General features: G+C 61.9%; 1 protein-coding gene across 1 annotated transcript; it reads right to left on the bottom strand.

Moving 5' to 3' along the window:
• Positions 1-200: 200 nt before the first annotated feature.
• EFNB3 (ephrin B3) lies at positions 201-15,641 on the bottom strand. The gene is made up of 5 exons (XM_074941216.1): positions 14,467-15,641; positions 9,558-9,850; positions 4,233-4,325; positions 2,851-2,958; positions 201-1,502 (listed from the first exon to the last, which is right to left on the bottom strand). The coding sequence occupies exons 1-5, from the start codon at positions 14,583-14,585 to the stop codon at positions 1,105-1,107; spliced, it is 1,011 nt and encodes a 336-aa protein (XP_074797317.1). The 5' UTR covers positions 14,586-15,641; the 3' UTR covers positions 201-1,104.
• Between the last annotated feature and the right edge of the window lie 1,225 nt (positions 15,642-16,866).

The following is a 16,866-nucleotide window of genomic DNA, read 5'->3' as shown; positions in this document are numbered from 1 at the left end:
CGACAGGGGCCCCCTCGTGAACTCACGAAGGAAAAGGAGGCGGGGGAGAGACGGGTACGAAATAACGAACGGGGGCCAGATGGATGCACAAGAACTTCTATAATGCACGTGATCGGACAGTAAATTCCACCAACAAAAGCTAAGAAATTCCCAGGTCAAAAAACGTCATTAAAGCCCGCAAAGATCCCACCCCTCCCCTTCTTGTTCACCTTGGAGTCATTTCTGGGCCCGAAACAGGAAGTCCCACCCGAAAGAGGAAGTCCCCATCCAAAAACAGGAAGTCCCACCCTCGCTGGAGTCTCTTCCTCCGCCTCATTTCCTGGTGGGCTATAGGTCACTTCTTGTGGCTTCAAGTTCACTTTTTGCTGAATGGGGGGTGGAGGTTTTTTTGTAAAATGACGAGTCCACCTCCAAACCTCCGTACCTGGTCCCCCAACAGGCAAAAATGTCTCTCTGATCGGGGGGGGCGCGGCCATTTTGTTGAGTCACATTTTCAAATGGCAACGTAGAAAAGGTCCCGGGGGGCTCCAATGGTTGAAATAACCAAACTTTTTGCCCCTCCCTCGAATCCCCTCCCCCACTACATGTGAACAGGGACTGGAAGGGAGGGCGGGAGATAAAACTGCCCCCACCAGCCCTTAGGACAGGGGGGAATCTCCTGAAGAGGGCCGATCTCCCCCCACCCCACCCCGAGACGTAACACAGCTGCTCCTGACCTTCCCCTCTGACCCCACAGGCCCCCCCCCCCCCGCACTCCTGGTGGAGCTGAGGTGGGGGGAGCCAGGACCTGGCCTGGACAGGATTGTAGGGATGTGGGGAGCGGAGCTGGGGGAAGGGACCAGCTCCAAGCCCCCCGCAACATCTGTGCCAGAGAGGAGAATGGCGCAGGGACCCCCTTGGCCCCCATTAACCCTGTCAGCGCCAGAGTACAGGGTCCCCCTCTGCTTTAACCCTGTCAGTGCCGGGGGCTCTTTACACGAGGAAGAATCGGGGGTGGGGGGCACCCATCTCCGTCAGCGTCGGGGCGGGGGGCTGTCCGTATTTGGGGGGGTGAGGCGTAAGTCCATAGCCAGCGCCAGGGTGGGCCCGGGTCCCCCTTCCCCCTCACACTTTGTAGTAGATGTTGGCGGGGCTCTGGGGGGGCATCTCCTGGACGATGTAGACGGGGTGCCCGTAGTCCCCGCTCACTTTCTCGTAGTGGGGGCAGAAGGCCCCGTCCGACGTCCGTAGCGGGATGATGATGTCGCTGGGCTCCGACCCGTTGTTGTTCCCCCCCGGGCCGGCCCCCCGCTTGGGGCTGGTCAGGCCGCTGAGCGAGAGAGGCGGGAGGTGGGTGTCGCTCTGCTTGGCCCGCCGCCGGCGCCAGCAAACGGCCCCCGTCACGCCCGCCGCCACCAGGGCCACGAAGGCGGCGCCCCCCGCCGCCCCGGCCACCACGGGCACCTTGGACTGGGGCAAGGGCCCGTCAGCGCCCCCCGCCGGGCCCGTCGCGTTCCCAGCACCTGCAGGGGGAGAGAGAGAGAGAGAGAGAAAGGGCTAAGGGGAGAGAACCCAGGAGTCCTGGCTCCCAGCCCCCCTGCTCTAACCAGCAGACCCCACTCCCCTCCCAGAGCCGGGGAGAGAACCCAGGAGTCCTGGCTTCCAGCCCCCCCCCGCTCTAACCCACCAGCCCCCACTCCTCGCCCAGAGCTGGGAAGAGAACCCAGGAGTCCTGGCTCCCAGCCCCCCCCGCTCTAACCCACCAGCCCCCACTCCCCTCCTAGAGCCAGGGAGAGAACCCAGGAGTCCTGGCTTCCAGCCTCACCTGCTCTAACCCACCAGCCCCCACTCCCCTCCCAGAGCTGAGAAGAGAACCCAGGAGTCCTGGCTCCCAGTCCCCCCTGCTCCAACCACTTGACCCCACTCCCCGCCCAGAAGCCCAGGGCTGGGCTAGCAGGGGCTGCGGGTCGGGAGTGAGGGGCACCGGCAGAGCTGGGGGGGGGGCAGGGCTGGGCTGGGCTGGGCTGGCAGGGGCTGCGGGTCGGGAGTGAGGGGCACTGGCAGGGCGGGGGGGGCAGGGCTGGGCTGGCAGGGGGCTGTGGGGCAGGAGTGAGGGGCACCGGCAGGGCTGGGGGGGAGCCCATGGCTGGGCTAGCAGGGGCTGCTGGTCTGGAGTCAGGGGGATGGGGGAATCAAGGCAGGCCCCCCCCTCGGTGGGTGTGAAGGGGTTAATGGCCTGTTGCTCTCTGTCCCGGGAGGGAGAGGAGGGGGCTGAGTCTGAGGGATGCTGCTGGCTGTAAAGGACCCAGGTGTCCTGGGCAGGGGGAGGAGTCACAGAGACAATTAGCTGCCTTAACTGGCTTTGACGGACAGGAGGGGCTCAGAAACCCCCTGGGCCCAGCCAGTCAGCGAGCTGCCACCATGAACACGGCTGGGAGCCAGGACTCCTGGGTCCTCTCCCTGGCTCTGGGAGGAGAGTGGGGGCTGGTGGGTTGGAGCAGGGGGGGCTGGGAGCCAGGACTCCTGGGTTCTCTCCCTGGCTCTGGGAGGGGGGAGGGGGCTGGTGGGTTGGAGCAGGGGGGGCTGGGAGTCAGGACTCCTGGGTCCTCTCCCTGGCTCTGGGAGGGGGGAGGGGGCTGGTGGGTTGGAGCAGGGGGGGCTGGGAGCCAGGACTCCTGGGTTCTCTCCCTGGCTCTGGGAGGGGGGAGGGGGCTGGTGGGTTGGAGCAGGGGAGGCTCAGTTTCCATCTCTGAACACGCGTGGTCTGGGGGAGCGATCTGGTGCCGACGGGGCAGACGGGGGGCGCTGGGTGTGGGGCAGGGACCCCCAGTACTGGGTGGGGAACCTGGCGGGGGGTGGGCAGCTCCATACCTGCGCCACTTGCCTTGCTGGGCTCCGCTCCGCCCAGCTCCGTCCCCCGCTCCTTCTCGGGCGGCGTTTCTGACCCCGATTTCTGGGACTTGGAGGCCGTGCCGGGATCTGGGGGGGCAGAGAGAGAGATGCGTGGGTGGGGGGAAGGGGATGGGGATGGGGCCGGGGTGGGGAGTGACAGGTGCACACAGAGCGGGGTCCCCAGCGCACTCTGCCCCCTGGGAGGGTGCAGAGCCCCCTGTACCCCAGCAAAGCCCCCCCACTTCTCCCAGCCACCTTCCCCTCTGTGTGTTGCAAAACCAGGCCCGGCCAGGAGGGGGCGCCACTCCCCATTGGAGTCTATGGGACGCAGGACCAACCCTGCCGGGGCCCCTCACTCCCGACCCGCAGCCCCTGGCTAGCCCAGCCCCACCCCACCCCCAGCCCTGCCGGTGGGGGGTGGGAGAGGGTTGAGCAGAGGCTGCCCCGGAGGCTGTGGGTCCTTCACCGCAGCTCGGGGCCCAGAGGAAAAGCGCAGGCCAGCTAGAGCTGGCTTTAGGTCCTGTCAATCATACAGCAAGCTCCTCCCCCTTTCCCCTCCCCCCTCCCGCCCCAGTCGCTCCTCCTCTGGCCCGCTGCAATCACGCAGCGCTAATTAGCTCGTTGGAGGGGCTCAGCGGGACTCCGCCAAATCAACCCCAGCTGGGAGAAAACCAGGGATTTCGGATCTGCTGTCGCAGCGCCAGGGAGAGAACCCAGGAGTCCTGGCTCCCAGCCCCCCTACTCTGACCCACCAGCCCCCACTCCCCTCCCAGAGCCGGGGAGAGAACCCAGGAGTCCTGGCTCCCAGCCCCCCCTGCTCTAACCCACCAGCCCCCACTCCCCTCCCAGAGCCGGGGAGAGAACCCAGGAGTCCTGGCTCCCAGCCCCTGCTCTGACCCACTAGCCCCCACTCCCCTCCCAGAGCCGGGGAGAGAACCCAGGAGTCCTGGCTCCCAGCCCCCCTGCTCTGACCCACCAGCCCCCACTCCCCTCCCAGAGCCGGGGAGAGGACCCAGGAATCCTGGCTCCCAGCCCCCTGCTCTGACCCACCAGCCCCCACTCCCCTCCCAGAGCTGGGGAGAGGACCCAGGAGTCCTGGCTCCCAGCCCCCTGCTCTGACCCACCAGCCCCCGCTCCCCTCCCAGAGCTGGGGAGAGAACCCAGGAGTCCTGACTGCCAGTCCTCCAATTCATGCTCCCTGCCCCACAGCGCCCCCTTGCACCGCCCTGGGGCCAGCCCTGCCTGCCCAGGGAGAGCGCCCCCTACTGAGCTCCTGCCCCCCAGCACCCCCTAGCGCCACCCTGGAGCCAGCCCCGCCTGCCTGGGGAGAGCGCCCCCTGCCCACCAATGTTGTGACTTACGCTGCCCCACTTTCAGGACGACTTTCATCCCCTTAGAGAGGCAGGCGCCGCCCTTCAGGTTCTCCAGCCCCTCCTTGGTGCCGTCTGACGTGGCTGTGGGGAAAGAGAGGGACATTACAGTGGGGTGGGGGGGCTCAGCAGGGGACGCTCTCCCCGGGCAGGCAGGGCTGGCCCCAGGTCGGTGCTAGGGGACAGGGAGTGGGGCGGGGGGCTCAGCAGGGGGCGCTCTCCCCGGGCAGGCAGGGCTGGCCCCAGGGGGTGCTGTGGGGCAGGGAGTGGGGCGGGGGGCTCAGCAGGGGGCGCTCTCCCCGGGCAGGCAGGGCTGGCCCCAGGGTGGTGGTAGGGGGCAGGCGGGGGGAGCCATTACCGGTGGGGCAGGGTTGGTTCGGGGAGTGGGGGGCCGGGGCTTGGCCTGCGAGCAGATACTCGCGGCGCGTGTGTGAGATGGCCTTGTCACGCGGGCCGTGCGCGTGTCTCTGGCCACGGATTGTGGTGTGTTGTGTGCGTGTGGGGTGATTGTGTGTGAGCTCTTTGTCGCTCTGTGGAAGGTGAAATTAGACCCCGGTGATGGCTGGGTGACACTCACACACACGCACACAGAGGCCTCGATCTCACACACACACAGAGGCCTCGATCTCTCTCCCTCCCTCCCTCCCTCTCTCTCTCTCACACACACAGGCCTGGATCACACACACACCCCGGGCGTTACTAGATCGTCGTTGTGCTGCTCTCAGCAATTCGTGGGGAGAGCGCAGCCCAGTGGACCCAGGAGTCCGGGCTCCCAGCCCCCACCCTCATTCTCTCCCCAGCACTTGGAGGGGAGTGGGGGCTGGTGGGTTAGAGCCGGGGGGGGCTGGGAGCCAGGACTCCTGGGTTCTCTCCCCGGCTCTGGGAGGGGACTGGGGTCTAGTGGTTAGAGTGCGGGGCGGGGGGCTGAGAGCCAGGACTCCTGGGTTCTCTCCTGGGCTCTGGGAGGGGAGTTGGGGCTGGTGGGTTAGAGCAGCAGGGGGCTGGGAGCCAGGACTCCTGGGTTCTCTCCCTGGCTCTGGGACGGGAGTGGGGGCTCTGGGAGGGGACTGGGGTCTAGTGGTTAGAGTGCGAGGCGGGGGGCTGAGAGCCAGGACTCCTGGGTTCTCTCCTGGGCTCTGGGAGGGGAGTTGGGGCTGGTGGGTTAGAGCAGCAGGGGGCTGGGAGCCAGGACTCCTGGGTTCTCTCCCTGGCTCTGGGAGGGGAGTGGGGCCTGGTGGATTAGAGCAGCGGGGGGCTGGGAGCCAGGACTCCTGGGTTCTCCCCCCGGCTCTGGGAGGGGAGTGGGGGCTGGTGGGTTAGAGCGGGGGGCTGGGAGCCAGGACTCCTGGGTTCTCTCCCTGGCTCTGGGACGGGAGTGGGGGCTAGTGGTGGCAGCAGGGGAAGCCCATTGGGAGGTCGGTGCTGAAGCCGAGCGGGGGTGGTGGCCCGGACGCCGGGGTCCCCAGGGAGCGGTGGGGGGGTTGCGTGCGTGCGGTGGCAGCAGGTGCCGGGGGCGCCGGCAGGCCAGGCCATCACATCGCGTTAGCCGCGCGTGGCCAGGCCCTTTCACCGCTAAACCTGGGGGGGTCTGTGCTCAAAGATGCCGGCTACCCGGGCCAGCCCCCCTTGCAGCCAGCCTTCCCCACGGTCCCCTCCATCCCCACTAGGCCCCCTGTCTCCCCAAGAGCCCTCCCAGCATCCCACCCCCAGACCCCTCCTGTACAGCTCCCCCCAGGGCAGAGACAGCCCCCCACACGCACCCCAATTGCCTGCCCCACCCCCGCAGACACCCACACACATTCAGCCCCCACCTAGTCAGCTCCTCACACAGCCCAGCGACCCCACCCCACGCGCAGCTCCAGGCCCCCCCCCCGTTTCAAAACCCCCAGCCCCCAGCCGCTGGTCTGTTCTGTCCACCCCCCACAGGACCCAGGAGTCCTGGCGAGTTTAAAGATCTGTAATAAACATTTGTGTATTGGATGCAGCCACCTCTGGGGCGGGGCGGCTGGTTACACCAGTACCCCTCACCCAGTGCCGAGATGCGGCCACCTCTGGGGCGGGGCGGCCGGTGACCCGGGGACCCCTTGCCCGGCGCCGAGATACGGCCACCTCTGGGGCGGGGCGGCTGGTTACTCAGGGATTTTTTGCCGGGGGGGGGGCTTGTTTCCGGTTCTGTCACTTCCTGCCCTACTTGGCACCTGACCCCCCCTGCCCCCCCAGCTTCCCTCGCTCGTGTCTTGTTGGGCAGAACAATCATCTGACCAGTAACTGGGTCAGCGATGCCAGCGCCTTTGGTTCCCCCTCCCCCACCCCCACCAGCCCCTTCCCCCCCCCGACTCTCCTGCCCCCTTCCCCCCCCCCGCAGCTCCACCCCCGCACCCTGCCATCTCCCCTCCCTGCTTCTGCTGGCCTCTCGCTCTTCCCCCCAGCGCCCCCCCGGGATCCCCTCTTGGCCCCTTCGCTCCCCCCTCCAACCCCAGTGAAATCCCCAAGACCCCCCAGGAGACGCTGGGGCAGGTGGGTGATAGCAAAGGGAGAGGGGGAGGAGGTGGGGGCGGCGTGGGAATGGGGGGAGGGGAGGGGCAGGGAGGAGGTAGGGGAGGGGTGGGGAGGGGCAGGGAGGGAGGGGGAGGGCTGGGAATGGGGGTTGGGGAGGGGCAGGGAGGGAGGGAGAGGGCTGGGAATGGGGTTTGGGGGGGCCTGAGGTCTTGAGCTTCCCTTCCACAGGTGACACCCAGCCCCCCATGAGGCCCCCCCTTCCCCAAGTGGGGGGGTGCAGGCTCTCTGGGGTGGGGCGGTTGCCGTGGCACGGTTGCCAGGGTGCCAGGAAGTCACTGGTTTGTCAGGAGACAGTTGCCATAGCGATGGGGGAAAAACCAGCGGGGTCTGTGATGGAAAACTGCGGGGGGGGGGGTGGATGTGCGCCCCCCCCGCATCTCTCCACCCCCTCAGGGGCAACAATTGCCCCCCCATGGGGCCCTGATGATTCAAACTGGCCCCTCCCCCCTGCTCCCCTCCCCCTTGTCCTGCCCCTCCCCCATCCTATCCCCTCCTTGCTGCTCCCCCCGCCCCGTGACCCAGATGTCAGGAAGCCTCAGCGCCTGGATTTCAAAAGGGAAAATATCCCGGAGCAGCCGACAGGCTCCGGGTGGGGGTGGGGGTGGGGGCCTGCTCAGCCCGGACCACCCCCAGACACCCATGTGCGCAGGGACGCACACACACACACGCACTGTGTCGCACGCGTATGCACACGCAAGTGCAGGAGCAGCCGGGGACAAGCCCTGTAAGAGGCCTTGTGCCATCTGTAGGGAGGGGGCTGGGTGAGTGTGCAAGGGAGGCAGTGTGCACAGGAGAGAGCGCGTGCGAGAGGCTATGGGCAGCAGAGGAGGGGGGGGCCTGGGCATGTGAGTGTGCGTTAAAGGGACCAGGGGAGCGTGCAAGAGGTTGAATGTCCATCCTACATGTGTGTGCAAGAGACTGAGTGAGTGTGCATGGGTGTGAAAGTGCAACGGGCCAGGGGCAGGTGTGAGGGAGCAAATGTTCGTCCCGTGTGCCTGCAAGGGACCAGTCGAGCATGCAAGGGGCTGAACGTCTCTACTGTGTGTGCAAGAGGTTTGAGTGTGCATGAGTATGCAATGGGTCACACAAGTGTGCGAGAGACAAACATCCATGCCGGGGTGTGTGCACCAGCGTGAGCGAGCGTGCCAGGAGGTGGGTGCAGGCCCTGGTCTGGGGTGTGTGTGCAAGAGAGTGTGCAAGCGGGTGTGCAAAGGGCCAAGTGGGCCAGGGACCAAACTTGCCTATGAGTGTGCGACAGAGGGTTGGCACGCAAAGGTGAAAGGCAACCCGGGTGTGTGCAGGCAAGCGAGTGTGCAAATAATGACGGGTGTGCAAGTGACGGAGGGTGTGCAAATGCAGGCGAGGGACTGAGTGGGCAAGGAGCGTTTTGGGGAGGGGACAGTGCAAGCGGGCAAGCCAGCGAACTAAACCCCTTGCACAGACACACACACCTGTTCCACACACGCACCAGTCTGCGTGCACACCCCCTTGCACGCGTTCCCCCCCTGCAAGGTGCCTTGGTCTTTTGCACGCTCACCCCCTCACTGGCAGACACCCTGAAACACCTCCTGTTGAGAGCCCCCCGTCCCATGCAAACAACCCCCCACCCCTCGGACACTGGACTCGGGGGGGTCACCCCACGGCTCCAGCTCTGACCCCCAACTTCTCAGACCCTATGATCCTGGCTGGGAGCCTGCCACTGTCACCCCAGGCATGGCCTCGGGAGTCAGGGGGGAGCCTGGGGGGGTCAAGCAGGGGCTGTGGGTCGGGAGTGAGGGGCACCAGCAGAGCTGGGGGGGCAGAGCTGGGGGGGTCAGGAGGCTGCGGGTCGGGAGTGAGGGGCACCGGCAGAGGTGAGGCTGGGGGGGCTGGAGAAGCGGGTCGTGGGTGGCGAGCGATTGACTCAGCAATGAACAGCGTGGGAGGGCAGGAGACAGACAGACAGACAGCATCACGGACAGATTGTGTTCAGGGGGGGCGGGGAGCTGGATTTCACAACACAGAGCCTAAGAGACAGGAGCCGCCCCTCCAAATCCCAGCAGACCGACCCCCACCGGGGACAGGACGGGCCCTGACATTGCGGTCTGTCGCCCGGCGCCGAGACGCGGCCACCTCTGGGGCGGGGTGGCCGGTGACCCAGGGACCCCTTGCCAAGCACCGAGACACGGCCACCTCTGGGGCGGGGTGGCTGGTGACTCAGGGACCCCTTGCCAAGCACCGAGACACGGCCACCTCTGGGGCGGGGCGGCTGGTTCCCCAGGGACCCCTTGCCTGGTGCTGAGATGCGGCCACCTCTGGGGCGGGACGGCTGGTTACACAGGGACCCCTCGCCCGGCGCTGAGATGCGGCCACCTCTGGGGCGGGACGGCTGGTTACCCAGGGACCCCTTGCCCGGCGCTGAGATGCGGCCACCTCTGGGGCGGGACGGCTGGTTACCCAGGGACCCCTTGCCCGGCGCTGAGATGCGGCCACCTCTGGGGCAGGGCGGCTGGTTACCCAGGGACCCCTCGCCCGGCGCTGAGATGCGGCCACCTCTGGGGCGGGGCGGCCGGTTACCCAGGGACCCCTCGCCCGGTGCTGAGATGCGGCCACCTCTGGGGCGGGGCGGCGGGTGACACGGGGACCCCTCGCCCGGCGCCGAGATGCAGGAGAAAAATTGATCAACCCAAACCCAGGAGTCCTGGCTCCCAGCCCCTCCTGCTCTAACGCTGGCCCCCCTCCCGAGCCGGGCGAGAACCCCGGAGTCCGGGCACTCACTGATGATGTAGTAGTCCTGGTTGCTCTTGAATTCGTGGCCCCACAGGTTGGGGCTGAACTCCTGGAACTTGATGGTGAACCGCACGTCGTGCTCGGGCCGGTCGCACGTCAGCAGCAGGTTGGGGGCCCGCAGGACCTCGCACGCCCGGGCCTGCTCGCCCGGCACCAGGTACAGCTTATAATACTCGTACTCCTCCGCCGAGAAGGGGCCCGGCGGGCGGGAGCGGGGGCAGATCAGGTCCAGCCGGTCGCCGATCTGCGGGTACAGGACGTAGCCGCCCGCCGCCTGGAACCTGCCGGAGACGGGGCGTCAGAGAGGGGACCCCAACCCGCGCCCCGCCCTGAGCCAGCCAGTCCCCGCCCTGGGGGCCAGCGCCCGCTAGAGGGGACAGGCCCCTGATTCCCACCCAGCCCGCCCAGGACAGGCGCAGCTTGGTGCCCCCCCCCCGGGACGGCCCCCGCTTGCTTTGTGATCCCCCCCAGATCCTCTGACTAAGGAGACCCTGACAGAGAGACACAGTCGTTCCCCCCACCCCCACCCCAGCCAAGGCTGCCGATTTTGGGGAACAGGTCGAGACAAAACAGCCTCCCACCTGGGAGCAGGGCCCCTCCCGGCCCTCGTCCGTGTGAAACACCCTCACCTCTCTGCTGGGCCCCCCCGCAGCCCCGCACCCAGGGGAGCCACCCAGCCCCACCCCCGCCCAGACTTGGGGGAAAGACCCCCATCAGCTGCCCCTGGTCCCCGAGGGACCTCTTGCGCAGTGCTGAGATGCAATCACCTCTGGGGTGGGGTGGCTGGCTATCAGGGGACCCCTTGCCTGGCGCGGAGATGTGGCCACCTCTGGGGCGGGGCACAGCTCCTACTCTAGTAGGTTGGGGGGCTGGGAGCCAGGACTCCTGGGTTCTCTCCCCGGCTCTGGGTGCGGAGTGGGGGCTGGGGGGTGAGAGCAGGGCAGGCTGGGAGCCAGGACTCCTGGGTTCTCTCCCCAGCTCTGGGAGGGGACTGGGGTCTAGTGGTTAGAGTGCGGGGCGGGGGGCTGAGAGCCAGGACTCCTGGGTTCTCTCCCGGCTCTGGGAGGGGAGTGGGGTCGAGTGGTTAGAGCCGGGGGTGGGAGCCAGGACTCCTGGGTTCTCTTCCTTATCCATGCCAGAGTCAGGGCTAGAACCCAGGAGTCCTGACGGCCACAGGCCTTCAGCCCAAGAGCCAACCCAGTGCGTTTTCTCTCTCTAGAACTGGTGGCCTGATTTTGCGGTTCCAGAGAATTCCCCCTGCGTTTCCTCGGCCACCCCGGGCTCCGGAGGCCCCGCAACACCACCCCTCACGCCCTCCCCCCCACACCCTGCCACCGAAAAGCAAGAGCCGAAAATATCCCGACGCAGCCGGCGGCCTCTGATCTCTCGGTGCCGGCCCTGTCTGGCACGCAGCCGGTGTCCAGAGGCACCGATCTGCGAGCCCCGCAGAGGCCCAAGGATCTCTCTCGACTCTTGGGGCAAATCCTGGTGAATCGTATTTTCACACGAGACGCACTGATTTCCCACTGGCACGTCCATCTTGAATACGGGCAAGTGATTTGAAAGGATACTGACGCACGGCGTTGCAAGGATGCTGGCCATGAAAATATTTGCTGTTTAAGACGATCCACGGCTGTATCGCGCAGAGGGGGTGGACGGTTTGTGGCTTAGGGATTTGGTCAGAGGGCTTGATTTTTCAGTGCTTTACTATGCATTTCTGAGGCCGACGTGCTTAAAAACAAGGCCGCCCTATCGAACGCAAGCGGAGGTCGCTTTGAAAATTACCCAGTCGCTTCTCCCCACCTCAGAGCCAGCTGCATCTGAGCCCTGGGTGAGCCCGCTGGGGGGACGGGGGGAGCGTTAAAGCTTTTATCGGAAGTCACACGGATCGGCGTCAATTCCTGGCCGCAAAACTCTGATCCGTGTAGTTCCTGGACGTTAAAATATTCACCACATATCATTGCGATCAGAGCAGATCAAACGGATGGGGCACCCCTCTATTTAATAAGAGACACTCATTTTCAGCGGCCTGGCGCATCCGTCGGGCAGTACACGTGCCTTCCTAATTTTAAGCATTCATGAGGAATAACTCCACCTGCGTTGGAAGGACTGTTACAAACTTCTGGACGGCTTCATAAAAACCGACAGCGATGACCAAGAATAGCCGCAGGAATATTTCCTGTTCCTTCCTGCCCGGGCAGCTAGAAATTGTCCGAGCAGCTTCAAAACCAGGATTCAGGGGCAGGAGTTTGCGGGATCAATCTGAGCTCTGGCCGCGAAAGGGACTCCCAGATTTTTCCGCTTTGGAAACCGTCCGGTTTGAAGATCATTCCAAAAATCGGTCGACGGATTTGACGCCGAAAAACTTCATTGAACGCCCCCGAAAATGGGACACTTTGAACGTCCCGTGAGAGATAACAGATCAAGGGTTTGGCTGGGCTGCAGACACTCACAGGCCTGCGTGCAAGAGAGGAAGAAACCGGTGCCCGGGGAAATGCAAGGGAGAAACCGGTTTGCCAGGAGCCCGGTCCCTCCAATCTCAGGAACGGCCAGATCTCGAGTGTCCCAGTCCCCTACCACACACACACAGACAGAAACAGCTCAGTGCAGAGCATGGCCGAAATGGGCCTAGGAGATTTAGAAGCCTTCTACTGAGTCTCAAGCTGCTAGGTTCCAGTTCCCCCAAAGGGGTTTAGGCACCTCGTCCCCATTGATTTATCCAAATGGCCTAAGCGGTGCTTAATTTGTCACGAAAGAGGCGGAAGTAATTTATTTACATTCATGACTGACGCAGCGAGCCCAGAGGTGCCGGGGCCCTGTCCTGCCAAGCCCTGTCCCAAATGAAGTGCTGGGCCCAAGTGACCTTTGACAATGGGACTTGGCGTTCGGGGCAGATTTTTAAAGCCTTTCAACAATTTGCTCGCCCTAGGCCGGCCGGGCGATCTGCACACGCACGCGCGTGTGTGAGCGATCTAAGCTCGTGCGTGTGTCCAAAATCAACGCCTAAGCAATCCAACGGTTTGCTTTAAAAAGAAGATGGCTTCAAAAAATGGCAAGATTTCTTCCCAGACACACACTGCCAGCCCCCCAAGAGACAGCGAAATTGGTCCCCGCACGTAAATGTAGCCAGAGGCTGATCTGGTCTGATATTTTGCGCCATAAAAGAAATATGTTTTATAAAGAAAGTGGCTTTGCTTTTTTCCCCTCTTTAAGCAGCGTCCCCCCGCGTTTTAAGATCCTTTGGGGATGGGGGGGGAGGGAAAAACCACCCGGAAAGACGCCGAAAACCACCCTTCTCCCTAGATCTGCAAGGGAGATGGCGAACCCCCTTTTCAGGCGTGGGGGTGGGGGTGGAAATGATTTAGACAAATAGCTCCATTCGCTAGAATCTGTATTTGTTGCTAGGAAGCGCTGACACACGACGATGGGAGTAATTGTAGAATCTGTGAATCACGGTTATGCTTCATCTTTCTGGCAGCCAGGCTCTGTCCCTGGCCAGGCTCGCCAGCCCATTGAACCCCCTAAAACTTTGTCGTTGTCACCGGATGGAGAAAGGGGGTTTTGATTGAGCCCGGAGCAGATCCCACACTTGGGTGGTTTAGATGGATCTTGTGTCTGGAATAATATAGCCAGCAGGGAGGAAAATGTAACTTACCGATATATAGGGGCAGAGAGAAATGCCTGCGTTGACCTATTAACACCATGGTCTGGAAACTCGCTTGGCCCCCATAAAGCATAGATCAGCAAACAGAGGCCCCCGTGTGCGGTGATCAAAAATGAAAAGGATCCACAGAGGCTCACAACACAACCCAAGACCCAAAGATCAGTCTCAAGAAGCCATCAGTCTCGAGCGGGATCAATCCATATATTCTGCTTTGAGCCGGGGATTGGACTAGATACCTTCTGAGGTCCCTTCCAACCCTATGATATACACACACCCAGTCAGTCATTTCAAGGGGACATCAAACTACACACAACTTTAAGAAGCTGCCAATATAAAGCTAAATAAACACACACACACACACACACACACAGAATAATTTCAAGGGAATCCCTCTTCCCCTTTCGATACACACACACACACTTGATCTACACACTGAAGGCACCAAAACCAACACCCACAACTGGGAAGAGACACACATTTATATACCGCACCCGTGGAGAGCACCGCTCTTTTCCAAAAAAAAGCCAACCACAACCCAAAATACGACCTTCAAGAGGCCTACCCCAAATTCACACCCATCTCTGGCTCGCCTGCACAAACTTCACCAAAACACCACAATCTCTCTCACATACACACTTGCTTTTGCGCGCTGTCCAGCGTCAAAAAGCCACCAAAATTCCGCCCCCCCGAAACAAACACATCTCACCTTTACACTGAAAACACCGATTTTTCCAGACTTTAAAAAAATATAGAATTGTTATAAAGAGCAAAACCGACAATCCCCCGGCACTTTTAGAGGCTGATTTTGTTAAATAAAACATTGTCCTTGATTTGGGGGGGGGGGGGGGGAGGGGAGGATTACCAAGTCCCACCCCCAACACACTTTCCAAAACATGGGTTGACTGAAGAGGGCGAAAGGGAAAGAAAGAAAAGTTTGACAAGAGGATTAAATGGCAGACTTTTGAGGATGAAATTGACCCAGGTCCTTATAAAACCCGAGTCAGTTACACTTGAAATTGACTAGATTAGGGGAAAACAAAAGAACTTGCAATTTCTCCCCCCAACACACACCCTTCCCTCTGGGATTTGCAGCCCCAAAATGAATCCCAAACCACATCCAGCGATTTAAAACTTGGGGGTTCTTTCTCTCTGCCCCCCGCCCCAAACCCATCCCCGCTTTATAACAGACAAAGCAGCAAAAACCTGAGGGATTTCACCCCTTTCCCCACTTACTTTTTGTTTGCTGTATTCCAGTATATAGGCTCCAAGCTAACTCCCGAAATAATCCACAGTTCCAGCAAGGAAAACAGTAACCCTACATAGATTCCAAGCAATGAAGTCCTCAATGCCATGATTGCAAAGGAAAGGGAATTTTTTTTTACCCCTCCTCTGTGTTTTCTTCTTGAGAGTCTCTCTTTCACACACACACACACACACACACACACACACACAAATCAAGAGGCTCCCAAACTCTTAGACTTTGCCCCCCTCTGCAAGCCGTAGGCTGGGTAAAGTTTTATGGATTTTTTTTTCCCCCACCCGCCTGGATTTTTCATGCCAGAACTGGAAAGTTTGGGGAGGGGGGCGGTTTTGTGTGTGTGTGTGTGTGTGTGTGTTGTTTTTCCTTCAAGATCCTAATGCCATCTGCAGCCTTGGCGAAAAATACATCTAGACACACACACACACACAGAGAGATTGCCTCCCCGTCTCTTGTGTGTGTCTTTCTGGTCTGATCTCCTGAGCCGGGAGGACACACTGTTGTAAGACACAAGGAAAGGAGGGAGGGGGAAGGAATTCATTTGAAAGCCCCCCCTGGACTCCTGGTCTTTGGTGAGATTTTTTTTCTTCTTCTTCTTTTCTTTCTCTTTTTTTTTGAAGGTTCAGCATTGAGTAACTCCAGAGATGAGGACAGAGAATGGGAGTAAGCGGAAAGGAGGAGGAGCAGGAGAAGAGAAGTGGTGAATGGGAAATACTGGAGAAGAGAAAGAGAGACAGGGGCGCGCACACACACAGACACACACAGACACACACACACAGGCTAGGATCTGGAGCCTGGACTTTAAAGAAGATGTGGAGTCAGGATTCAGGTCTAAAATCTTCCCCAATGAGTAGCGTGCACACAAATAAATCCGCAGAGCCAGCCGGCAAGGGTTGCTTGAAGACAGGAATATTTTGCAGGCCTCTCCGCTTCCCTGTCAGGACTGATCAGAGACACAGTTCGCTTCTCGAGGGGAAAAAAAAAAAAGAGAGAGAAATCAGGGTCCTTTTCCCGAGCCGCTTTGCGCCGCGAGGAAAGCGAGCAATGTCTCCAAGCTGCGATTGATTTGTCAAATGCCCAGCCGGGTTCCTTGTGTGCCTGCGTGTAGGGCAAGGTGGATTTGGGTTAGAAATGTTTCAGAGATGTTAGTCTGTATCCGCAAAAAGAACAGGAGAGGACTTGTGGCACCTTAGAGACTAACCAGTTTATTTGAGCGTAAGCTTTCGTGAGCTACGGCTCACTTCATCCGATGCATTGGAAATCGGTTTGGGGTGGGAAAGGGACTTGAGCCCCAACGCTGGCGATTTCGCCCCTCGGACCAGGCCGGCTGGGTTTTCCTCGAGGCCCCGAGGCCGGGCAGTCCGGCAGCGTTTGGGGCCTGGGAAGTGGGATTTCTCTGTAAGAATCGGGGGGTGGCGGGGTGGGGGATCGATTAAACAAACAATAACCCCACTCGCTGGCCAAATCTGGCTGGAGAGGAATCCAGCAGCTTGCGAAACCCTGCGTGGATTTGAAGGCCGTTTCCAACCCACTGGTCCCATTGAACGCCGGCCGGAGCGTTTCGTCTTCTCCGAGAACAACTTGCAGATGCTAAACCGGCCGGGAAACCCTTTCGTGAAAAATTCATCCCGGGATCCGCTCGTTTTAAGGGCAGTGGCGGATCCTCCTGGCTGTGGGTCTTCCCCGAGACAGGACTTGCCCGGACTGGGATCTTTGACCGCGGCCCGCTGGGATTTCTTGGCCCGTCGGGCTTCCAGGGTTTTGATGTTCGGGGTCGGGGGTCGAATGGGCCAGGCGGGAACCGGAGGCCGAAGCGGGAAGCGAAGCGGGAGCGGCAGGCGTTGTTGGAGGTTCCCAGATGGGCCTGGGGCAAAGTGGGGTGTGATTTTAGCCTCAGGAGCGGGGAGGGGGATTTTTGACTTGAGGGAAGTTGAAACCCAGTGACACCCCGAAACGAAACCAAACAAGGCTGTGAAGGATTGGACCAATGCCCCCCCCCCCCGAACCCCAGCGCTTGAGACGGAGTTTGGGGAGCTGGGCAGGTGCCACTGACAGAGGGAAAGGAGCGATCACGGGAGGACGGGCAGAGGCGAGCCTGGTTCGGCCCCCGGCATGGGGGAGGAGAGAGGGGTCTAGTGGTTAGAGTCGCCCAAGGAGCGAGGGGCAGAGCTGGGGAGAGAACCCAGGAGTCCTGGCTCCCAGCCCTCCCTGCTCTAACCCACCAGCCCCCACTCCCCTCCCAGAGCCGGGGAGGGAACCCAGGAGTCCTGGCTCCCAGCCCCCCCTGCTCTAACCCACCAGCCCCCACTCCCCTCCCAGAGCCGGGGAGGGAACCCAGGAGTCCTGGCTCCCAGCCCCCCCTGCTCTAACCCACC

The sequence above is a fragment of the Natator depressus genome, chromosome 28 (assembly GCF_965152275.1).
Source record: "Natator depressus isolate rNatDep1 chromosome 28, rNatDep2.hap1, whole genome shotgun sequence".
Lineage (NCBI taxonomy): Eukaryota > Metazoa > Chordata > Testudines > Cheloniidae > Natator > Natator depressus.
The sequence above is the reverse complement of the archived record's forward strand: the minus strand, read 5'-3'. Positions and strand labels throughout refer to the sequence as shown.